Source organism: Centroberyx gerrardi, chromosome 2 (genome assembly GCF_048128805.1).
Source record: "Centroberyx gerrardi isolate f3 chromosome 2, fCenGer3.hap1.cur.20231027, whole genome shotgun sequence".
NCBI classification, from domain to species: domain Eukaryota; kingdom Metazoa; phylum Chordata; class Actinopteri; order Beryciformes; family Berycidae; genus Centroberyx; species Centroberyx gerrardi.
In genome coordinates, this window is record NC_135998.1 from 5326213 (window position 1) to 5352372 (window position 26160).

The 26160-nt window shown below is 39.4% G+C and overlaps 1 protein-coding gene across 2 annotated transcripts in view; it reads right to left on the minus strand.

Annotated features, from left to right (window-relative positions):
* Positions 1-26160, minus strand: part of nrg1 (neuregulin 1) — a 192264-nt gene that overhangs the window by 67256 nt on the left and 98848 nt on the right. For both annotated transcript variants that reach the window (XM_078287920.1, XM_078287918.1), the window contains exons 3-4: positions 18306-18444; positions 2666-2724 (exon numbers count right to left, since the gene is read on the minus strand). In XM_078287920.1, coding sequence (XP_078144046.1) covers positions 2666-2724; positions 18306-18444 — 198 coding nt within the window. The remainder of the gene's footprint in view (positions 1-2665; positions 2725-18305; positions 18445-26160) is intronic.

Consider the following 26160-nt stretch of genomic DNA (forward strand, 5'->3'; position numbering starts at 1 on the left):
AAATTGCACTAAAAATGTTACCATTTGAAAGGAAAATAAAAGTAATGAAATGCAAGTTTGAGAAAGTTAATAACTGATTACATAAATTGAAAAACTAAGGCATTAAGTTACTTGTTACCAAAAAAAGTAATCTCAGTACTCCATGCATTACCCCCAACATCGCCTGAACCTTCCTTGGTGATAGTGTTATTTTTCTACAACCACTATACTATTCTATCAAAATTTATTTGACAATGATATATTAGGTAAAGATTTTATACATAGAGGCTTTAAATAACCTCTTTTCTGGGTCAAATTCTCTGACTTGTGTCACTGATGAATCAAACCACTACATTTCCTTCTTCAGTGTTGTCACATAACTGCTGATCCTCAGTGAGTGCAATTTTCTCACTCCTGTCTCTTTTCTCTCTCTGGAGTGGAAACACACGAACACACTCCAACAGGCAATACAGACTCTTGTAATCAGTCAAATAACTCCTCACTGGTAAATGAATATTACAAATGACTGACATCCTTGGCCTCCTATGATTTTCAGTGGTAAATAATGTCAGCTTGTCTAAACTGCTGATGCTGCTGTCTTTATGATTGTCCTAAATGACCAGAGCTGCAATCCCACCACTGGATTGGGGTGGGAGAGTGCTGGAGTTTGGGCAAAAGGGAACCAAGACATTAAAGTATGAATACTACCGACACCGACTCAACACTGAATACATTTCCTGATGGTCAAGTTATTAAGGATAGTTGTGCCTCTCCATTCTCAGCCTCTATACCCATCTTTCCTCCTCCCCCTCTGCAGCAGTAATGTCTCCTGTTGCATTGCTGGCGACACGCCCACTGCCACAAGGGTGTGGCAGTGGGCCAATACAGGCCAAAAAAAAAGACAAAAAATGTTGATTTCTAGAAATTTCTATCAAAATTAGCAGTCTGTCTCTTTCTGGTAAACAGCACATTTCTGTTGAGGACTCATCCTGCACTACACATACAAAAATTTCATCCAGTGAAATTTTGATACACCCCCCACTATTTTTTTCTATGTTACAAACTCACTTCAGCTAGCAACATGGGACGAAGGTGTGTTTTTGGCTGAATTTCACCTAAAACTCTTCCCAGACGGGGGCAACAGAGGTGGAGAATATTCCTCCACAAGTGTGTAGAATGTAGACTACTGTCCATTATTGATCTGAGTGGGTATGATGTTGACACACCCACTTCCGAGATATTCAAATAAGTCCCTCCAGCTGATGCTTCACGCCCCAACTTTCTGTTTCATTCGGAAATATGTCAATACACAGAAGCAAATCATGCTCTCCATGCCACTTCATGGAGTCTTTAAAAGTGGTTAGAATTTAAATTCATTGATTTCAATTGAATAATGTCACATCTGGACTTCCACATCAATTGTCATGTAATTGTTTGTGTTTTCTGAAGCTATTAAATGATATTGACTATTTCTGGTAAATGTTAGTCCATTTTAGAATGGCAGAGCTGGTAGAGGTCCATTTAGAACTGCTGTCACTCTGCCCTCCCTTAAAGGTCCCATATTGTGTAAAATGGGATTTCCCTTGCCTCTTTGATTATAAAGGAGTTGGATGTGCTATCTAAACATCGTGAAAGTATCAAAATGCACAGTAGCCAACTAAATCCACACAATCCATATTAGAAAAGCGAGCCTCTAAACGAGCCGTTTGGACTTCCGAGAGTTTTTCCTTCCTGTCACTGTCTGTAGCTGCCGTGGGGTTGTTAATATTAATGAGCCTTAAAGACACAGCAACAGAAACAACCTGTTCTTGGTAAGGCTCAGAGAGATGCTGGAAAATGAATGTGTAAAAATGGATTGAGAGTGTTTTTGGTACATAACACCGCACAAACAGCTTTGAATGGACCTCAAGACATAAAATAAAACACTGGAAAGTGTAGAATATGGGACCTTTAAACCACTGGTCTCTCTCAGTAGGTAATCAAGTTCTGGAAATTGGCCATGGGCAAGCAAATTGCATTCATCAGACAATCATGGATTCAAGCTAGTATTTGTAGAGTTAAAACTGTAGTAAAGTAGTATTAGCCTTAGTCTATACAACCTTAAAATCATTAATTATCACATTTCTTTTGTAAGTAACTAAAAACTGTGTTTTTGTAAACTACTGTTTCACTTTTACTTGAGCAATTTTTTTGGCAAGTGCTCTTAGTTAATCTTCAGAAAAATGAGGTAGTGGTACTTCAAATTTATTTTATTTTTTTTAGTACTCTAAATATAGAGTGGTAATGTTGTGGTAAGGTAAGGGAGTGTCAATATAGAGGGCTTCTGAAGTAGTGATGCAGTTTTTTGTTCAATTCCTTATTATCTACATAAGGTAAGGATTGGAACATTTGGCATGTAGGATTCTTCCAGTTGAGTAATGTAAACATGCACATTCTTATTTCTTGTCACATTACAATGTAAATCCTATTTCTCCAAACTTCTACAGTGCCACAAACTGCTTTAACATACAAGTAAATAAAACAAAGAAAAAAAACTTCAACATGCGAGAAGAAGGTATGGGCAGCGTAAAACATAAATACTATAACTTCATCTGTCTGGAATCTGAAGAGAAAATGAAGCAACAGGAAGTAGTGCTGATTGGACATGTTCCAATCCAAGCACAGACAGGAGTAGAAATAGACGTACTGTAAAAGCTGGCCATTACGTAGTTTTGGCAGCGATCACCAGTAAATTCATTTGGGCACCTGAGAGAGAAACAAAAAAGTAACAGAGAGAAGAGAGAGAGAAGAGAAGAGCAGTGAGTTTACACCAGAGTTGTCTAAGACCCACGACTTCCATCACTGGTGTTGTCAGGAAGGGCGAGCAGGCGAGTATGTCACCAGTCTGTCAGCTCTGAGAAGACGTACAACCTGAGCTCTAGTCATCATTCCACCAGGTCCTGATACACAAATACATTGAATCATGATCTCCAATTTGGGGAGACTAAATAGATAACAATTAGATTTGACCAGCAGGAACAATTCCCAGTTTATCAACATAATTTTATCACTTGATAAGAGATTACGATTACCCAGCCAGATGAGAAGCCCATGTGTAACCCTGCTCTCTAAACATCTGTCCACAACGAATTGTCAGGACAGATGCATTGGTCCACTGGCTTTGGAAAGTTTGACTGGAACTTTAAACGTGGTTGAAACACCAGCAATGACTCGTGGGATTGGATTCAGTTGTGTTCACATACGTTTTGGGTTCATGACTCTTTTAGGTACAGTTTCTTGACATCGATTCCTAGTGTATCCCACCAAGTACCTGGGGGAGGGGTGGAGAGGAAGTGAGATGTACAACACTGACACGTGACACACAATACATATGAATTATCAATAACAAACAAATATGTACAATCCCCTTAATTATCTGTAATTGTTCACATTATTTAGTTAGTTATTTTGCTCAACCAAGTGCAATTCCAAATAACATCCCAAGAGGACTTGAAAGTTATATTTTCCCTCTATATTTGTCTCATAATGGGTAATTATCTTATAATGGGTGATTTCATTATCCGTTTAAACTAGCCATAATGGAGGCATCTTTAACCTGATTTCTACATCAGGGCTAAATGGGGCCTAACCAGGGGCCTCAAGTGTGCATGGATTCCACACTAAAAGGTTACGTGCGCACAAAAGAGGAAAAGTACAATCGGATTTATAAAACCGTACGTACGCACAGGGGCAATGTTGAGTTTAGGGCTGCAACTAACGATTATTTTGGTAATTGATTAATCTGTTGACTATTTTTTCAATTAATCCAACGATTATTTTCACATATTTTTTCATTGTTACATTAGTCATAACAAAATAAAACTGAATCAAGCGGCTCAACATTGAAAGCTTTATTGAGCTCTCAAGTCGTTGAGGAGCAGGTGGAGGATGCTTTCTGTCAAGACTTCAAGGAGAAAATCATCTATACACCTTTGTATGTTATGATAGAATAATATTGTTTTAGGTGTTGATAATACAGAAATGTATTGATGAATTTTATTCAGTAATTTCATGCCTGTAAAAATGCCATGGATTCTCTGTGTACAAGTAGAGGTGAGAGACCAGATTAATTTACTAGTTTAACTGTGGGCTTGTTCTTTAACATTGTGTAACTGTTATTTGAGCGCCTTTGTTTAATTCAAAATTATAAAATAGGCCTACTCTTCACATAAACATTAATTTAGTATTGTAGATTTATGTTTAAGTTTTATGAAAACGTTTTCTTTGAAGAAGAGAGCTGTCAGTTAATCTTTATCCTCTCAGGTCAGTAGTTATCTAACCATAACTAGCCAGAGCTTCAGCACATATCAGGTCTGTATAGTCACGTTACTCATCACTGACAGCCAGGCAGCATAAATAACGTTACTCACCAACTACTATCAGTTTCAGACGTGGCTCCGGGATACTTAAGTTTTAAATGTCGGTAGTAGTAGTTTTTTAAATTACTCTGCTGTATCGTTGGCTTTAGATCTGAAAAATTCCCAGACTTTTTAAACTTGCGGTCTTGCGGTAAATTTCTCCCACAGGTCCGATGGTATTTTCCATGGTATTTTCAGCCATCTTCCATTAGGAAACGTCTTCTTTGCCTGTCTACTGCATGTTGATCAGCTGGACATTTTAATCACTGCTGCCACCTAGCGCTGCCTTTGCGCATTGCATCACTGACTTTATGAGGCCCTGATACAGCCTGAAGATGTACAGATATGCGACGTGTCGGTGATAAAAATCCACGGCGACGTATTTTCGTAATCGACGTAATCGATTAGGTCCACTAATCGTTTCAGCCCTACTAGAGTTACACTGTTACAGTGTAGTAAGTCATTGGTGTTGGAAAATTGAAAAAGATGAGGTAACTAGGAGTTGAACAAGGATGAGAATTTAGAGGTGCTATGTTCATTAAAGATGCAGGAGTGTGAAGTGTATTTATGGCAGTTAGGAACAGCTGGCAATACTGAATCGAACCTAATGCACAAATGATCTGATAAAAACACATCTTCAAGGACAATAGTCTAAATGTAATGTGTGACCACGGTTATGAGTTGCCACAGATACATGTTGAACAAAATTAAAAGAATCAGTGACATTTAAGAACTCAGTGGCAAGGCTATTTAAAGAGTAATCAATATGGATATTGAAATCCCCCGCCATAATAACATTGTCATAATTCAACACCACAGAGGATAGAAATTCTGAAAACTCAGACAGGAAATTAACATTTGAATTTGGGGGACGATAGATTCCACACATAAAACCGGATCTGAGCAACAAATTTTAAACATAAAAATCTCAAAGCTGGTAAAATGGTTAAAAGCAATCGGGCTACATTTAAAATGCTTCTTAAAAATATGATTTTTTTCTTTCTATAAATACGAAAATCTGCGTGAATGTGCGTGCGTACGCAATGTTTTTTAAATGAGGCCCCTGGTCAGGGCCAGCTTAACATGTTTATTACAGGATGATGTTATTTTTTTCAGTAGCATAGCCCATTCAAGAGATGCAAAAGGACTGCAAAGCAAATCACATAAATGTTGTTTTGCGGGAACATTATGTAACATGAATCCTCAGCAAGCACTGGCTGGCCCTAGATGGCTCTGTAATGGAATCCAGGATGGCATTTTTGGTTTTTGAGGGGGGATATGACTTTATCTAATGGTGGCTAAGGCTGTTTGTACTGTAGTTGGCATTTAAAAAACAGGGTTTGTAGCCAAGCCTGTTTTTTTGACCCAAGGGTTTTCAGCAGACAGAGTAGGAGTCCATGTAAAACCCTGCTGAAATAGAGATAATGGTGGGAGATGCAGTGGCTCTGTCCAATTTTGCAGCTTACAGCGTTTCAGAGGCTGGTGGGACAGGCCCTTGTAGTCAGAAGGAGGGACAGAAGAGGGAAAAACCAAAAATAGAAGAATTTGAGAAGGGAGCTGATGGAGTGGTGTACATGCTGATGTCCTTGCAGCAGGAAACTGACTCTCCACAGGTACTGTAAGGACTGAGATCTGGTAGACAGAGAACTCCATTTAAGGCTTTGACCATGTATGTAGGAGCTGCATAATTGCTATTGCCGCAATATTGCAAATATTGCTCAATGATTCCATGATACATAACACAGCGTGACTATAAAAAAAAGCAAGATCAGAAAGGTATTATTTGTTTAATGATTTTTAAAATAAGCCCATAGAGTAAAGATCTATCCCTAGTGGATATATCACTCGCTTTACATCATAGTAGCAGGGATCAGTATTAATCCTAGATGTTGTAACTTCCTTTGTGACTTCAGCGAATTGGCCTCTCAGGAAACTCCTGGAAGACGGGTTATTTCTGTGGATATACTGTATATGGGTGTTCATAATGGGTGGAGTGGAGAGACAGACAGTTTTTTCTCTCTCCCACTTCATGCTACATTGTGTACTGAAGGGACAGAAAATCCTCAGAGACAATAGAATTTTTGTGCTTATTCATTTATGTATTTATGGCAAAACTCAATCACTCGACACAGCTCTGTCAAGCTGCAGTGATCTTTCCTTCACAACATATTTGCTAGAGGCCTCACTTAGCCTCATCTTAGCCCACTAATAGCCACAGTGACAGTACATAAGAATCTGGAGATCCTGGTAATAAATGAATAATCATTCTCCATGATTGTCCATCCCCCTTGAAGACAATTATTTTAAGTTAACTCTAAGTTGCTCTGGAATGGAAACTATTCTTCCTAAGGAATATCAATCACAAAGACAGGCATTGCCATTGCCTCTCACATGGAGCATAGTGTGTCAGTTTATTTATTGGCAGGTCTGATGCTCAGTGGAGGAACTGAAGCTTTTCAGAAACTGACAGTTCTTAGTAGAACGAATCCCGCACACTGTTCTTGCAATTTATCACCCTTTAATACTTAATTACTAAATACTTAAATACTTACTTCTTCAGAGTAAACAGGTATCATGACAATGACATTTCTTATATATACAATACTCCACCCCTTTCTCAACTCATGTGGGACAGTGATTGGATGGTTGAATTAGCCCCCTCCTTGGATCCTACATCCAACACAGGTGTCACTAGTTACATATATGAATAAACAAAGTATTTACAAAAAGTGTTTTCCACAAGAATGTAAGACATCGGCCTTTCGGCTTTCATAAATCATTCTTGAATCCTCACAACAATTCAACAGCTTAGAATCACATTCAAGCATGACATGCCATGAAATTTCATCATTTAACCCTTTAGGTGCCAGTGTTTGCAGCTGATAAATCCAGAAGACTCTTGCTTACAATATTTTCTATATTACCCCCTCTGACTGGAAGATGTGCCTTTTCTATTCCACAAAATTTTAGAGTTGTAATATCATGCTTTGTATTGTAAAATGTACTGCAACAGGATCATTTCTGTTGTTTCTGTGAATGGAGCTTTAATGCTCACTTATGCGTTGTTTCAGTGGGCGAGTAGTCTTCCCAAGACCTGGTTTTGGTTTTGTGAAGGCATGTACTATTTTGTCTCTGAGGCTGCATCCTCTTCTATATATCATTAATGGGGGGTTAATTCTCTCACAACAAACTGTGCCCACATGCGTTCATATACTTAAGAAGACGCTGACAAAATACTATTCCCCAGCTCGAACTTCTTAGACACAAATCTCCTCTCTGTGGGAGAACTGAAAATCCAACTCCGCAGACTAAAAGAGAAGGGGATGCGCTTGTCTCTACATGGCACAACCCTGAGCGAGTACTGCCGCAACAAACTTAGGGGCCTAAGGATACAAAAAGAGCTAACCATATGGAAGAATGATAAAACATTTACTCAAAAATGGGGAGAAATACTGAATAAGTTAATAAGATCTGAGGGGAGATGCAAATGAATTTGAATATCTAAGGTGCTTATATCCTCACTTCCCCTCACATCCGCAAAACAGCCTTCTTTCACCTCAAAAACATCGGCCATCTCCGTCCATCCCTCTCCTTCTCAGCCGCAGAAACACTCATTCATGCATTCATCACTTCCAGACTGGATTACTGCAATAGCGTCCTCTATGGTACATCCTCCAAAATCCTCAGAAAACTTCAACACATCCAGAATTCTGCGGCCCGTCTGCTCACTCGCTCCCGTACCCGTGACCACATCATCCCGTCCTGCAAAAGCTCCACTGGCTCCCCGTCCCACAGCAAATTCAATTCAAACTCCTCCTCATCACCTATAAAGCCCTCCACAACCTGGCTCCCCCCTATCTGACTGAGCTCCTTCACCGGCACACTCCCACTCGCAGCCTCCGGTCTGCTGACGCCAACCTCCTGTCCCTCCCCATCAGGACCAAGCACCAGACCTGGGGGGACAGGGCTTTCTTGATTGCTGCTCCCTCCCTATGGAACTCTCTCCCAAAGGACATCAGAGACTCTTCCTCACTCTCCACATTCAAGAAATCCCTTAAAACACACCTTTTCAAAACTGCTTTTAATCTCTAACTCTCTTTTGGCCTCCTGGCCTTTTATTTTAACTGTCTTCTCTTTCTCCCTATTTGATATGTTCTATTCTCAAGCAGACTAGAACAAAGCAGAGTAAAATCAATAAATAGAATACATCAATAGAAAATAAAATTTAAGGAGAAAAGACATCAGTTTAAATTCAATTAATTCTCGAAAATGACTAAAAGTTTTTCTTAAAAGTGGCAATCTAAAAGTGGCAATCTTGGGGCATTAAAGCAAAAGGCAGTTTTCCCAAGTTCCGTATTTACATGTGGAATTTTAAATAAAAGCCAGTCATTGGAGCATGTGTGGCGGGATGCTGAGGGCCAATTCAACATGGACATGATGTAAGATGGTAACTTTCTGATAATTGCTTTATAAATGTACAGATACCAATACTTGTCACGTCTCTCCCACAGAGATGGCCACCCGATCTTCTCATACAGAATGCAGTGATGGGTATTGTAATTATCACCAGTGATGAACCTAAGTGCAGAATGATATACAGATTCTAGCTGTTTAAGGGTGGAATTGGAGGCGTGTTTATAAATAATATCACCGTAATCCAAAACAGACATGACACACAAAAATGCATCAATAATCCTTGCCCGGCAAAACATTGGGAAGCTGGGTCTGTTCCTCTAAAGGAAGCCTATTTTTTGCCCTAATTTGCTAACAAGGTTGTTATGTGATATTTAAAAGTGAACGAGATACCAAGATATTTATATTCAGAGACTCGTTCAATGGGGGATCCGTTCAGCGTGGATATACGTACAATATTGTACTTAATGTCTTTGGCCCTGGAAAACTATAATACTATCTATTTTAGTTAACCTGCCACTCACTTCTTTTATGTTATTATCACTATTTCTGAAACATGGCTACATAGTAAAATCACTGATGATGAAATTAAAATTGACAACTTTGTTCTGTATAGAGCTGATAGGGCTTCTAGAGGAGGTGGGGTAGCCACATATGTTTCTGCAAATCTTGTTTCTGAGTGTCATTCCTAATGTAGAGCCAGTTAATTTTGAATGTCTTTTTATTAACATTATTCTTCATGATAACAAACATTTAATTATTGGTAACATTTATAGGCCTCCCTCTGCTCCGACTGACTCCACAAAATGTATTTTGTCAACTATTAATTCTCTTGAGAGGCATAATGAAATGATTATCTTGGGTGACTTCAATAGTAACTGGCTTGATTGTTCCTCCTCCAATGATAGAAATTTATTTGGTAGTGTAAACCTTACTCAGGTAATTAATGAACCTACCAGAGTGGATTATTGGACCTCATCTTTGTTGGATTGGATACTTGTCACTAATCCTGAAAGGATAACTAAATCTGGTGTTATGTCAGATTGTTTAAGCGATCACTCTGTTATATTTTGTGTCTGGAAAATTACAATTCCAAGTTCTCCTCCTAAATATATTAGACTGAGACAATGCAAAAATATGAATGTAGATTGTTTTATTCAAGACCTAATTGCTATTAACTGGGATAGATTTCAGTTAATTCCTTTTGTTGATGATGCATGGAACTTCTTTTATTCTGAAGTTACTAACGTAATTGATAAACATGCTCCTATGAAAACAATTAGAGCTAAAGGTAGACATTTACCCTGGATCAGCTCACATCTTATCAGCCTTTTCAAACAAAGGGATAAAGCCTGGGCCAAATATCGCTCGTCTAAAGACTCTGCTGACTGGGAAACCTATAGATACCTGAGGAATGTATGTAAAACCAAAACAAGGAATGCAAAATCCAACTACTATAAAGATAGCTTTTCCCAGGATTTTCATAACCCTAGACAGTTTTGGAATCAATTGAACCGTATTCTCAATAAAACTAACAAAAGCTTCATAAACCAGATACGAATTAATAATTCGTTATTTCTGATCCTTTACTTATTTCTCATGCTTTTAATCAGCATTTCTCTTCTATATGTGGTTCCCAACTCTTTAATTCCTATGGTACGGCTGGTTCCTCAAACTTTATTACTTCTAATGGTTCATTTTCCTTTAGAAAAATCTTGCCTACTGATGTTTTTCATGCTATATGTTAGCTAAAAGCAAGTAGTAGTGCTGGTCCAGACGGTCTGGAAGCCAAATTTGTTAAACTTGCCACTCATGTAATAATGTATCCCCTTGCAGATTTATTTAACTTGTCTCTGTCTACTTGTTCAATTCTCCCCATATGGAAATGTGCCAGAGTTACCCCTCTTTTCAAAGGTGGAGACCCATCCGATGTGAATAATTATCGACCAATTTCTATTATTTGTACTATTGTTAAAATCTTTGAGAAACTTATCTTTAATCAATTATCACAGTACATCAATCTGTTCAATATTTTATCTCCATTCCAATCTGGTTTTAGACCTAACTTTTCCACAACCACAGCTCTTCTAAAATTCACTAATGATGTGTTCTCATCGTTTAATAAAGGCCAACTCACAGGTGCTATTTTTATTGATCTTTCCAAGGCTTTTTATATGGTTGATCACTACCTCCTCCTTGATAAGCTCTATTCTATTGGTTTAACTCAAAATGCTCTCCTCTGGTTTAATGCCTATCTTCATAATAGACGTCAGTGTGTTGTCTTTCAGGGTTCTCAGTCTGACTATTTAATTGTTGAAAATGGTGTTCCACAAGGTTCCACCTTGGGACCACTTCTTGGGACAACGATCTACCTCAAATATGCTCAAATTGTCTTGTTCATCTTTTTGCCGATGACACTGTTATTTACACTTCTAACTCTGATATATTACAAATCCAGAATTCTTTACAGTCCGATTTTAACTTGGTCCAAAACTGGTTTCATAACAACAAACTTGTATTGAATAAGAAGAAGTACTGCAGCATGGTGTTTGGTATGCGACACAGTCGCTCATATCCCTTTGATTATTTCTGATGATGGGTCACTCCTTGAGAAAGTTGATTCGTTCAAATATCTTGGACTTTGGATTGACTCTGAACTCTCCTTCAAGCCCCATATTGATTTTATTATAAAAAGAACATATGGTTGTCTGAGTTCACTTTATCGCTCAATTAATTGTTTTACTTTCCCAGTCAGAAAAATAATTATTTCTCAGTTGATACTACCTATTATTGATTATGCTGACATTGTCTATCAGAACACCTCTGACACTTATCTTAGGCCCCTTAATGTTGTATATAATTCTCTATGTAGATTTGTTTTGAGGTGTCCATATAGAACTCACCATTGTTTCATGTATGAATCGCTTAATTGGTTGCAGCCTAAATCTAGAAGGCAATTTCACTGGGTTCAGTTCATCTTCAAATGTGTTTATTTTAATTGCCCTTCCTATTTGAAACAGTTTTTGGTTCCATGTAGATCTTCATATCCTCTCAGACATATGCAATATCCCTTCTTCTTTGTCCCTAGAATTGTCAAAGACGTCGGACGCAGGTCATTCCAATACAAAGCTCCTTCCGATTGGAATAATCTTCCTTCTTCTCTGAGATCTATTACCTCTTTCCGCTGCTTTAGGTGTTCTTTATTTCCTTATCTTAAAACAAGCTGTTTATGCTTTTAATTTGTGCATACTTTCAATCTTCAGCTTATTTGTGCTACAAATAAACTGAAGACAAACAGCTTCAATTGCTCTTTATGCTGATGTAATTGATTTATTATCCGGGTCATTGTAACCAATTTTTCTTGTACAATAGCTGAGGTCTGGGGGTGTGGGCGGGAGAGGGTGAGCGAGCTGTCTGTATCTGTGTATTTGTAGTGTATGTTATGTAATGCTGTTTTGTTTCTGTTTGTATGTGTTTTCTAATTTTGTATTTGTGTCTATAGGACCCCCTCGAAAATGAGATGCTACATCACAAGGGGCTATCCTTTCAATAAATTCAAATTCAAATTCAAAACAGCATGAACTTTGTTTTATGTGCATTGAGAACCAATTTGAGGTTAATAACTGCACCTTGCAGAATATTGAAAGAGTGCTGTAAGTTTTCAATGGCTAACTGAACAGTCAGCAAAACAATATAGAACTGTATCATCTGCATAAAGATGGACATGGCAGCTTGTAAGAGACTAAATAATACTATAAATATAAATTGTAAACAAAACTGGACCTAAGACTGAACCCTGAGGAACACCTTTAGTCACTGGTAAAAACTCAGAATGAATATTTCCGAAAGATAGTTTTGAAACCAAGCGAGGGCATCTAGATCAAACCCAATATTAAACAGACTCTGAAATAGTAACAAGTGGTCTACTGCATCAAAGGCCTTTGATCGGCCAACAAAAAGTGCAGTGCAATGATTACTTCTGTTGACCGCAGAAACAATATCGTTCTATACCAGGGTAATTGCAGAGACGGTGCTATGCTCAGACCTGAAACCAGTCAAAAATGAATTAACAGAGAGATATATCTTGAGTTGATTGTTTACGATTCCAGGATTTTTGCTAGACAGGAGAGTTTGGAAATTGGTCTATAATTATTCAGATCACTCTTTTCGCCTCCCTTGTGTAGAGGAATGATGTGAGCTTTCTTCCAAACTCTAGGGACTACTCCAGTGGAAATGGAGAGATTAAAAATATAGGTTAAATGCTCAGTTATCAGTGGAGCAGAGAGCCAAAGGAAAAAAGAATCTTTGTTGACCTCTCCAGGTGATTTCCTAAGGTCAATAGAATTAACGGCCTCAGCTCAAAAGGGAAGCAAGGAGAACTGAGGGACATGGCCTGGAGAGTGCACACGGTCACCATCAGTGGTACTAGGAGGGGGTCCTGAATACACATTTTCAAACCACAAAAAAGTGCCCGGCTTTAGCAAAATACTTATTAAAAGTATAGAAGAGGTATTGATACCAGTGGATTTAACAGCTTTCCAAAACTTTGGTGGATTAGAGAACAGGGTTCATTTTTTTTTACTTTTCCATGACTTCTCCACAACCTTTAAAGGGTAACTTAGGTATTTTTCAACCTGGACCCTATTTTCCCAACTTTTTGTGTCTAAGCAACTAATGGGGACAACAATTTTTGAAATTGGTCCAGTATTGAGCGAGATCGCGTCCGCTGGCAGCCGCGAAACGGGCTGCAATGTAATCCTATGGGGCAAATGTGAACCGTCAATGTACGTCCACTAAAAGTGCTTGTTTTTGCCACTGACAGGCTCAGATTGTTATTATAAGTGTCTGACAACATTATGGAAAGGACCCTACAGAGAAATTAAACGTCTTTCTTTACCTTTCGCTTGATCCGGTCTGTTTGTTATTGTGTGTAACCAAGTCTTATATAGGCTTATAGCCTATTTCACAATAAAGCCTACGCTTAAAAAATACAACACCAGCCTATAGAAAGAGTAAACTACAATGCACCATGTATTTACCAAGCTGCACCTACTATGTGTCCAAGTCTGAATTTGGCTCCGTTAATTCACCGTTTTTAACCGAGACCGGGGCCAACAAGTCGGTCCAACTCTCTAGACAAAACCACGACACAACTTTCAGGGACCATAACGGCCATCCAGCGGGGAGATTACCGGACTACCGAGGTTACTGTTACTTACCCCGAGCCCCGGCAGCAGTGTCCTCCACCGGGGAAATGGTCCCTTTACCAGGCGAGCTGTCCCGTCACCTCCCCACCGCCGTCCTGCTTCTACACCCCGGAGGAAGTTGTTTTTCACGGGGACCCGACTCTCCCACCCTCATCGGAGCGGATCTTCAACCCCAATAACGATTGTTTTCTGTACGGCGGCGCGGTTTATGGCGCTCCCGGTCCGCGTTATCACGCCCAAGCGTTTGCCGGAGCCCTTCGGACTTTCCACGGCAGCCCCTCCGCGCCCAAGCCGCCCTCCCCACTCCTCTCCCCGGTGGGGCGGAACGGGATCTTACCGCCAGGATTCGACCCGACTCTCCCACCCTCATCGGAGCGGATCTTCAACCCCAATAATGATTGTTTTCTGTACGGCGGTGCGGTTTATGGCGCTCCCGGTCCGCGTTATCACGCCCAAGCGTTTGCCGGAGCCCTTCGGACTTTCCACGGCAGCCCCTCCGCGAATATAACAATCTGAGCCTGTCAGTGGCAAAAACAAGAACTTTTAGTGGACGTAGATTGACGATCTCGCTCAATACTGGACCAATTTCAAAAATTGTTGTCCCCATTAGTTACTTAGACACAAAAAGTTGGGAAAATAGGGTCCAGGTTGAAAAATACCGAAGTTACCCTTTAAATTAATTTCCATGACCAAAAGAAATGACTTCTCTGCAGTACCACTGAAAATGTTGTACTGTAACACTGTATAAGTAAAATTAGGTCTGCATTTCAAACATATGGTGCCTCTCTAGAACAAATAAACACCAGACAGACACACCTAGATTTTGTCATATTTTAAATCCAATACCAGTTTAACATTTTTGTCAGTGTCTCAAAAGATAAATCAAAAATGCCATCACATTTTCTATCAGAGAGAGAGAGCATGAGAAAAAGAGAAAATGAAAGAGAGAGAGAGACAGACAAAGCGAATGAATGAGAAAGACAGAGAGAGAGACAGAGAGAAATAGTGCATTGGGGTAGGAATGCCAGTGTTAACTACTGATTCCCTAGCTCACAGTATACTTTCTCTCACCGCAGACAAATCTTGCTGCAATCTGGCTGTCCGGGAACTTGAACGAGTAGTGCAAATTCATAATTTTGAAAGCCCATAGTATCGCAGCTTTGAGGACTTTGTTTTTGGTTGAAACTATACACTTGTCTGTTTCTTTGCGGTGGAAACTGCAGTAGCATCGGTGGATGTCTTTGCAGCACCAGCACTTACGTTCATAAACTCACTGATAGGAATTGCGCTGCCGGCAACAGCAGCTGCGTCTTGTGCTTTTTCCCCTTCACGTGGCTAATAAGCGCGGCTTCTCCCATATTCGAAATATCGAAGGTTTTACAGCACAGTTTGCGTGTAGCACGTCTTGGGTCAGTGTCTTTTGCCAGCCATACTTGGCCATACTTTTCCTTAAAAAGCCGATCAGTTGTTGAAGCTGCATTTGCCTGGCATATTGTCGGCAAAGTAAGTTCGCTAACTGCTACGTTAGCAGAAAGCAACTGTAGTGGGCGAGCATGTAAACAGACCGACCCAGACTGAACTAACTTCTCACACCACCAAAATACCGCGATGGTTACGTGCAATGGCTACATGCCAATTTACGTGACTATTTTCATGCTTGGATTAATCAGTAATTATATTTGATGCAACTTTAGCTATATTTCCATGACTTTTCCAAAACTTTTCCAAAAATATTATTTTCCATAACTTTTCCAGGGCCTGGAAATTGCATTTTAAATTTCAATGACTTTTCCAGGTTTTTCATGACCGTATGAACCCTGAGAGAAGATGATTGATATTAAATCAAGGTAAAAATCTGATTTTGCTTTCCTCACAGCTGTTGCGCATTTATTTCTAAGTTTTTTTTATGACCAATTTTTTATTGATTCATATACATGACTTGGGCCGCTAGCATTCCCCTTCCCCATTCCCCCTCTCAGGCCTCTTCAAAACAAAAACAAAAAACAAACAAATAAATTTAGATGTACAAGTTCCGTGCATGTGTGTGTCAAGCCATCAATAGTACAACGTTGCTTGACCTACTATCCACAAAACATCCACAGTACGCCAGCGAAAACACCCACATAATTAGGCTGGGTCAACCAAGTAGCAAATGCACAACTACAATACATAGTCCATGGGAATAGACATCGGAAACACACCAAGATCGTCCCAGGTATTACCCATTGACAGAAACGCGGTAAAGCACAACAGTAATAAAGGCACAATAAATAAATAAATATTAAAGAGAAACAAACAAACAAACAAAACAAAAACAAAAAAAAGTAATGAAGGGGGGTATAATAGTGCAAAGTGTTTCATATACATGCACATATATACACATATACATACACATATATACACACACACACACATACATACACATACTTATACATACATACACATATACATACATACATACACATACATATATATATACATATATACACATACACACATATATATTTATTTCTAAGTTGTTTAAAAGCGAGTCAGTGTGAAGGCTCCCCGAGCAGCAGCCCAGGTTTTGTTTCTGTCTTTGAACAGAGAAGCAAGCTCAGGTGTGAACCATGGGTTTGATCTATCTTTAATTCTACATTTCTTAAAAGGAGCATGAAAATTAGCAACCTGTTTAACAACAAAATACTCCAAAGCAGACTCAGCAACTGGAATCTCATAAGTATACTGAATACCACTGTGCAGGAGATCATGTAGAAAAGCCTGTTCATTAAAATGTTTTAAATTTCTTTTAACCACAAGATGTGAGTGTGTTTTTTTCAGACGAGCATTCCTGATACAGGCTATGGGACAGTGGTCACTGAATCCAAGATCAAATACCCCAGAAGCAGTAATTTTATCACTTCTGTTAGACAGGATCAAATCCAACAGAGAGGATTTTGCGGGATCTTTTAGGTTTGGTCTGGTCGGGTCCATGATTACTACAAAGGTCCTGTTCAACATACAGTATGTAGGTTTATTTGAAGATAACTTTGTTTACAATCCTATTGAAAACCCTTACCTGAATAGAACAAAAGGCTGGTACCGGTTTATAGGTGACATATTTTGTCTGGTTGAAGCAAAGGTTAAATGCCCACAATTAAATGCCCACAATTTGAGGTTCACTATAGAGTATGATGTTAAAAGAGAAATGTGGGTAGAAAAGGGGACTCTAGAAACATCTTTATACAGAAAGGACACTGATAGGAATACCTTACTTGCAGCCAATAGTTACCATCCCACACATCTAAAAAGAGGGCTGCCCAGAAGCCAATTCTTTAGGCTTCGAAGAATCAGTCACACTACAGAGGACTATATGGAGAAATCAGAAGAGATGAAACAAAGATTTCTGGACAGGGGTTAAACCTCATCAGTGGATAGATGAAGCGTTCAATATGGCACTAAACAAACCCAGAGGTGAATTGCTACAAAAAAGATCCTCGAAAAACAAAAGAACATTCTGTGATGTTTACTACCACCTACACACCTAAGGCCTATAAACTGAATGCAGCCATAAGAAAACATTGGCATATTTTGGCCATCAGACCCATCAGTATCTCCTGATTTGAAAAACCCTCCACTAATGATATATAGAAAAGGACGCAGCCTCAGAGACAAACTAGTACATGCCTTCACAAAACCAAAACCAGGTCCAGAACCCACTCAGTTACTGTTGAAACATCTCCCAAATGGAAGTTAATTTAGAGGATGTGCCCGATGTAACATGCTAAAATGCATTTTTTTACACACCCTGTTAGTGGAAAGATATATGCCATTAATTATATAATTACCTGCAATAGCTCTCATGTTATTTATATAAAATTACATATAACATTTTGTAATAGAAAAGGCACATCTTCCAGTCAGAGGGGGTAATATCGAAAATATTTTAAGCAAAAGAGAAGTCTTCTGGATTTATACGCTGCAAACACTGGCACCTAAAGGGTTAAATTATGAAATTCCTTGGCATGTAATCCTTTAATGTGATACCAAGTTGTTGTTAAATTGTTGTGAGAATTCAAGAATGATTTATGAAAGCCGAAAGGCCGATACATTTTTGAGGACCCAATTTCTCTGGCTTATCGAAAAGGTTGAAAATACAAGTGACATCACTTTATACTATCTGCCATTTTACAGCCAAGTGGCACTCCGTTGGCGTTACTCAGCATATAGTACAATATAAAAAATTAAAACTGTAACTGTGTTATGAGAAATTCAATCAGTTGAAAACTTAGGTAAAAGTCAGTACTTAGTGTTGAGTTCCCTGTCCTACCTGCAGAGAAACTTGGTGCTGCCTGGCATGATCTCCAGGGTGAAGCACTCCCCTCCATTCACACAGTAGTTCTTCTGGCTGTCGCTGCAGCGCGTCACGTGACTGGAGGTCTTTCCTGCAGGGGTGGTGCTGGTAGCAGCTGCAGAAGACACCGGGAGGGCAATTAGTGCAGCACACAGGACACAGGCACATAGCTTACCCCTGGGGTTGTCAAGAATAACTTGTAAGCAAGTTATTCTTCAAAAAAAAAAAAAAGCACTGTGGCCTCATGTTTGCTCAGTGTGGAGACAACTGCCCATGATTCATTACCAACCTTGTTGGCTTATTTGTGAATAAAAAGGAAATTCAATAAACAAAACCTAAAACTTAAATCCTCTGAAACCTAACTTAATTAAAACACTCATAACCATTTGCTTATTCATTCTAACCTTAGGACCTAAATCTAATAATCATCTTGGAAAGATATGGGTAAAGTCCCTTTAGCAAATCCATCACTTTTGTTGTTAAAATGCTATTTAAGAACCCATTAATGCAAATGAAGCCCTTACAGAGATACAAGATGCTGTATTACATCCCAGTAGTATGACCTTGCAACAAAGCTGAGAAATGCAACAAAATGCAAGTACACATAATACAATGACTGATATAAATTAAAGAGCACATTTTCAAAATATGCCAAGGCAAGTTAAATGATCTTGTCAAACAACACAGTAAGTAAAAATAGAAGTTAAAAATAAGGAGTCTGCCAGCTGTGGAACTCCCAAGCTCACCTGTGAGGTTTCTGAAAAGTCTTGCCATGTGGAAGTGCATTTCCCCTGTCCAGCTCATCTGAGTGTCTCAGCCCAGTATCAATAACTGTAGCTGTAAACACTTTTACAGTGGCTTTAATGTTTTACCTCACTACCTGTCCTCTCTATATCTGCAGTGTGGGGAAAACTCATAAACATTTTAAATAAGCAAGTTCCCCTTAACCTTCTGCTTCAACTGGACAGCACTTCTGGCAACAGAAGTCCTATGCATCATAAATGCACCACTGCTGTCTGGTGAAAAGACTAGCAGAGCTCAAGAGACTCAGGGAATGAGTTCTCACCTATCACAACACAAATATGCACAGTGACACAGACAGTGGACCAGTGACACTTTCACTTGCCAGAGTGAAATTATGCAAGCATAACTCAGATGCCATGGCCTGACAGTGATTAGAGCCAAGGAATGATGTTATCAATCAGCCACTGGTGAATCTACCATGCACAACCTTCACCACTGCCACAAGAACAAAAACAATGATCTTTTGCTAAGCATTGTCTATTTTTTTTTTTTTGGCTCTGACAAATCTCGCCAAGATGAGCACTGCTGCCCTCCATTCCCTGATGTTGGTTGGTCTCTCTTTTCCTAATTTGTAACAGCAGGTTTTTTCTGCATTGTTTGGCCGGCTGCCTAAGCAAAATTTTGAGCTGCCTGAGGAAATTTTCTCAATTTAAATCGTCTCGGAAATTACATTTAAATAAAAGCACAAGGACTGTGATGCAATTACGTCTTCCACCAACAGAGGGCGCATGCCATTCTATCAGTACTGACAGGAGAGGAAGCTGGTTGGAGCCACAGGTGTAGCCCCAAAGGGACGCGAGATGGCTGTGCCATTACTAGCCTCTCAATGTTCGTTCTTCAAAACACCGTTATCGAGAACTTAATTTAGCGTCGCCTTCCAAAAGCCTGCTCCTTGGTGGCTCAAACTTACATTGAATGTCCTTGGCCTTAGTATCATGTTAACGCCACCATAAAAATTCCAATAAAGTCTTCTGTTTTCACAAAACCCAGCTTTTTGGAGCTGGGAGCTACAGTTAATGCTACCACGCAGATAACACCGACCCTTCAGAGTAAAGGTTCCTCGGCAATATACCAAAACACTTGCGATCAAAACACCACCATCTAAAGAAACCAACGCCTTGGTTTACTGACGACACACAAAAATACAAAAACACTATCACTATAAAACACTATTTAATGCAGATACTATCTGCATTAAACTTCATTCCACAATGCTCTGCTGTGAAGCCAAAGGCTTTTCAAAATAAAGGTCAGTTCATTTTTCAATGCAAAAAACAATTTTGTGGTTTATTTTTTGATGGGGACATTTTAGGCACCTTTTAATATTGGAGGGGGCATGTCCCCTCTGTCCCCCGTGCTTCCTACGGCCATAGTTAGAGCTGCTGGTGTCGCAGTGCTAAAAACTAGGCTAATCCTGTCATAAGGAATGCTTGAAATTGTGGGTGCAATGGCAATCATCTTCCATGGAATTAAAGTAAGAGATCCCAGCCACTTATCCATGTTGGGAAAAAATTGAGTGATGAATTAATATTGAAAAACTTGTGCTTCTTTTTTGCTCCTCTTAACAATGGAAATATGAATAAAATTGGATTTTAAAAGCTAAAGATTGCCTCAGTGTTATGTTATTCTATGCCAAAAACTGTTGTCTATAAAAGCATAAAATTACAATAGATGGGGTTTGGGTGTTAAATTGATAAAGCCAGACCGGCCACACTGAGACACCACCTAAGCCTCTTTTTGAGCCAGGAAAAACCCTGAACTACCAACAGATTTGTATCTGTATTATACAGGACATTTCAGTACTACAACTAACAACTACCTAAGACAAGTGTCCCTAATATAGGTAATTGCTCAGTGAACGAGGACAATTGTTTGCTGCTACTGATCTTTCTGATTCTGTTTGGGACCTTTCAAATGTCACCCTATTATCAATACAAAACCCATTACTGCCACTGATTCAATTGGCAAAAGTCAGAATTTACATTTCATCAGTAATCATTGGATACATTAGAAATTGACAACCATAAAGGTAAACATCCAGTGGAAATCAGCTGCCTGCTCATTTAAAATCACTGGGGTTCACCCATTAATTAAAATGAAGAAAAAAATGTTTTTAATATGGAATAATATACACTGAAAAATTATTACTTTAACACTAGTGGCTTAGGGTTTGAGTGTGTTGGGGTGCCCTGCTTAACACAACTGAGGGGTTTAATTTACAATGCTGCAGAGCTGACCAGCCTTTTTCTTCCTAATCATGCCTGATGGAAGAAGGCAGCAGATGATCGATTCAGTTCCATTTAATTTTTTTTTGCTGGTAGATAAGAAACCCAAAACCAGTGAGAGACATTGAGTACTGGTGGGGAGCCGAGAGGCCGCCTCATCCCTCTGCTTTTTCGGCAGTGCTGTAATTGTATTTGCAGACCCAGCAGTCTACTGCAGTGGATGGTGTTTTTGAAAGGACAGTTTTCGCTAGGTGTTGTCAAGGGCAAACCACAACGCACTGCACCAGCAGACATCTGTCTCACCGTGACTCACTGCAATCACTGCAGTGATGGGACTGCAACCCTAACCCTGTCACTCAAATAACACTGGACTCTATTACAATATAGCCCCTTTCACACACGAAGCCTGTTCCATCAATGTGACGGCAATGTAACGGCATGCCGTCATGTGTGAACAGGCGCCGGTGTGGAAATGCCAGTATATCAGTGCTGTCAATTTCCCAGCTCAGGACGTTGTAACGTTACTAGTAATGTTCCGTATCGACTATATGTATGAATGATGCCAGAACATTGATGGCACAAGCACCGTCCGTGTATTTTTGGTCATTCTATTTTCTTTTCACAAACAGAAATGAAAAAATGAAAAACGAATGGTGATTTGATTTTCATTTAAAAATCCAAAACTGAAAAATGGAAATAGAAGGTATTTTTCATTTTCTGGTCAGAAACGGCAGAATCAACATTTATAAAGGACTTGATTTTCCTTTTCTTCTTTGTAAAACAGACAATAAAAATAATAAATAAAGAAAACAATAACGAAAAAGCCCGTTTTGGATCTGAGAGAGAAGCCGCTGCTGTGCGTCTTTCAGCAGAGAGAGAGAGAGAGAGAGAGAGAGAGAGAGAGAGAGAGAGAGAGAGACGCTGCTCAACTCAGTAATAAACTTTATTTCTGATAGAAAATATGTTCAAAGACCATTTTGCTAATCCATCGTCCTGTCTGGAATAATTTCACCTTCCTGCGAGCTGAGAAAGCTCCAACACGTGGACATTAGAATATCGCGCATATTAGACCTATCGTGCATGATCAATCAACAGGTTATTATTATTAACGAGTCTAATTTTTCTGGCATAATACGTTTTTCTTTTTTTTTTTTCCATTTCTGTTTCTGAAAAGAAAACAGAATGACCAAAAAAATGCACGGACTGAACAAGCACAACGTTAGGACTGTAGTAGGAGGGGAATACAAACCACCATACAAAAGGCTGGAGCTTTACTTTTTTTGAGAAAAATATGGAGTTGGACAGACGGTGAAATGAGAGAGATCCTGGCAGTCGGGTGGACGGAGAAATTAACCCGCCGTGTTTTTAAACTGCAGAGACTCCAGCGGTTAAACGTAATTTCCGGGAGATGACAACAGCGGAATGTAACGGTATTGCCAGTGCTGTGTGAATGGCAGCGTTACTTTACAAAGGCGGAACCATGACTTGTGTGAACAACACAAACTGCCACCATTACCAGCACACTCAATCTGGCACTTTGACGGGTTTCATGTGTTAAAGGGGCTTATGACACTTCAACAGCACAAAGTAAAGCATCATGCCAATTATGTAAAACACATTCCTATGTCTTCAAAATTTAATAAAAAGAAACTGCTGTATTACTGCTATCATATCTCGGTCCAAGGTGGGAAGACATCTTTGCTTGAGTAACAAGTAAATCTCAAGTCATATATGATCCAAGTCAAAAGGGTTGAATCTCAAATCAAGGGTCAAATCCCAATAAAGCAAGCAAAGTCAAGTCCTAAGTAAGATCAAGGCAAGTTTACTATTATAAGCTATTTGGATGTCAATATGAGTATGTTAAAGCAAGTGGCCATCATTAGATGACTGTAAGATCACAAGGCAAAATTGGTCTTTCAGGAAAATTTGATAATCCTGTCAATCAATGTAGCCACGTGTTAAAACATTACAGGACAGATCTAACCTACAATTATTTCCTCATAAGAACAAATCAACAGATTTTGAGAATTTTCTTTTATTTGATTATATACTCTAACATCAAGGGTTGTATAGGCTATATAGAACACACATTCACTTTCATAAAGATCTGAAATGACTACTAAACTATAACTCAAACAAGGATACCGCTCCAAAAAAAAGAGAGATGTAGGGTTAAGTCCTGCTGTATGCTTTGATTTGAAAAGACAAAACACTTTAACGGTGTGATGCAGACTGTTTCACTCCCAAATTAATTTTCCTTTATTAATTTTCCTATTAATTAAATTGAGGGATTCTAGTCTAGTGATACTAGTCTCATCTTGTGCTGTTGAGCTGAAGCCTTCTGCGTTGAGAGGAACTGAAACAGTAAGCGTGACCGAAGTGAAGTTAAACATAAGGACATCCTAACTATTGCTGTAGGTTACTTTTCAGCAACAATTGTTGTTGCAGCCGCTGCACGTCTCACTGGCTTTCCGCCCGCAATTCCAGCAGCTCTGAAGCTAACAGAAGCTAACACGGGTGAACAACACTTCGTGCAATCATGGTTACTATAGCTCAGGTGCGCGAACTCCTACAACAACAAAAGGAGACGTTTATTGAGATCATTCAGCAACAAGAGAAGAGCTTCAAATGTTTTGTTCAAATCATACTGGATTCTACAAACAAACGAATGGACGACATGTTGAAGGATTTACATGATCTCAAAACAAGCATTCAGTACACCCAGAAGGATACGGACGACCTGAAATCAGCCAGTGCAAAACAGCTAGCCGCCTGCAATAGTCAGCAACAGGTCATGCATACGATGAGCGAAAACATCCAGGACATCAACAAAAAAATGGACTATCTAGAGGGCCAGTCCAGGAGAAATAACCTGGTTATCGATGGAATGGTGGAAACCGAAAACGAAGGATGGGCAGAGACGGAGGAAAAGGTGCGGCGATTGCTGTCGGAAAAACTACAGCTTGGGAAAAACCATGAGTTGGAGCTGGAGCGAGCTCATCGAATGGGAAGACCGGGAGCGGACAGCAACAGACCACGGCCGATCGTCGTAAAGTTTCTTCGGTACAAGGACAAAGTAGCTGCTCTTCAGAATGCTAGACACCTGAAAGGAACTAACATCTTTATCAATGAGGACTTCACTGAGGCAGTCCGCCAAAAGAGAAGGGATCTCATGCCAGCCATGAGGGCAGCGCGTGAGAAAGGGGACATTGCCTATCTCAGACATGACAGGCTGATAACCCATCCTTCCACGAAACAACGAGGCAGTGGGAAAACCACCTATCCTACGGGTGAGTTGGGTCATTAAGCCCTACTCCTGCAATCTGACTTTTTATTACTTTGTGTCATTTTAATATGGGCTCTAACACTCTTAATATCCCAGGCAAAGGCCTGTTGATTGCTCATTTAAACATCTGTAGCTTAAGAAATAAGATCCATGAATTAAGTAGTGTGATGCAGCCAAACAATATCCATATACTGGCAATATCTGAAACGCATCTAGACCCCTCATTTGAGAATACAGAATTAGCGGTTGATGGATACACTTTGTTCAGGAAAGACCGAAATAAATATGGGGGAGGTGTAGCTTTGTATGTCCAGAATCACATTCCAGTAAAAATACGAAGGGATTTAATGTTGTGTGATATAGAGGCACTGTGGGTACAGGTTCACCTGCCACAAAATAAACCAATACTTGTGGGTTGCTGCTACAGGCCGCCTAGTGCGGATATGAAATACTTAGACTCTATTTGTGAAATGCTGGACAAATCTAGTGATGAAAACCGTGAATCATATTTTGTAGGTGATTTAAACATTGATTGGTTAGCTGTGTGTCCGCTAAAGAAGAAGCTCCTTGCAGTAGCTAGTGCTTGTAACTTAACACAAACTATTACACTACCAACAAGAACCAGCACAAATAAGAATGGACTATCATCATTTAAATGCATTGATCACTTCTTCACAAATATTCCTGAACACTGCTCTAAAGCAGTATCAGTAGCTGTTGGTTTTAGTGATCATAACTTAATAGCACTAAAAAGGAAAACTAAGGTCCCTAAAGCAGCCAGTAGGATTATACACAAAAGGTCATACAAGCACTTCCAGCAAGAACTTTTTATGGAGGATGTGAGAAACGCTAACTGGTCAACAGTGTGTCATGAGGAGGACCCGGATTTGGCACTGAGTATATTCATGAGATTATTTATGCAAATTGCTGACAAACATGCACCTTTGAAAAAAACAACTGTAAGGGCAAAATGTGCCCCATGGATCAGTAGTGATTTAAAAACACTCATGGCGCAACGAAATGAGGCGAAAAAAGTGGCTGAAACATCTGGCTTACTATCTGATATGGAAAACTACCGTAAATTAAGAAATCAGGTAACCAAACTGAATAGAAGTAAAAAGAAAGAACATTACCAGAGTAAAATCAATGATTCTAAAAATGATGGAAAAAAACTATGGAAAACATTGAATGAAATAATGGGAAGGTCGTTACATCAGGCAAATTCATTTATAGAAACTAATGGTACTTTCTTAACAAAACCAGTTGAGATTGCCAATTATTTTAATAATTACTTCATGAGCAAGGTTGATAATCTCAGAAAGAACTTGACACCTACTGATGGCTCCTCCCTATGCACACTAATTGAGAACTGTATGATGAAGGATAAAAACTGTCAATTTGATTTTGTGCAGGTTGACACCCCTGATATCGAGAGACTGTTGTTGTCTCTGCCAAATGAGAAACCGGCTGGTATAGACCATCTAGATGGTAAACTGTTACGAATTGCTTCTACTCA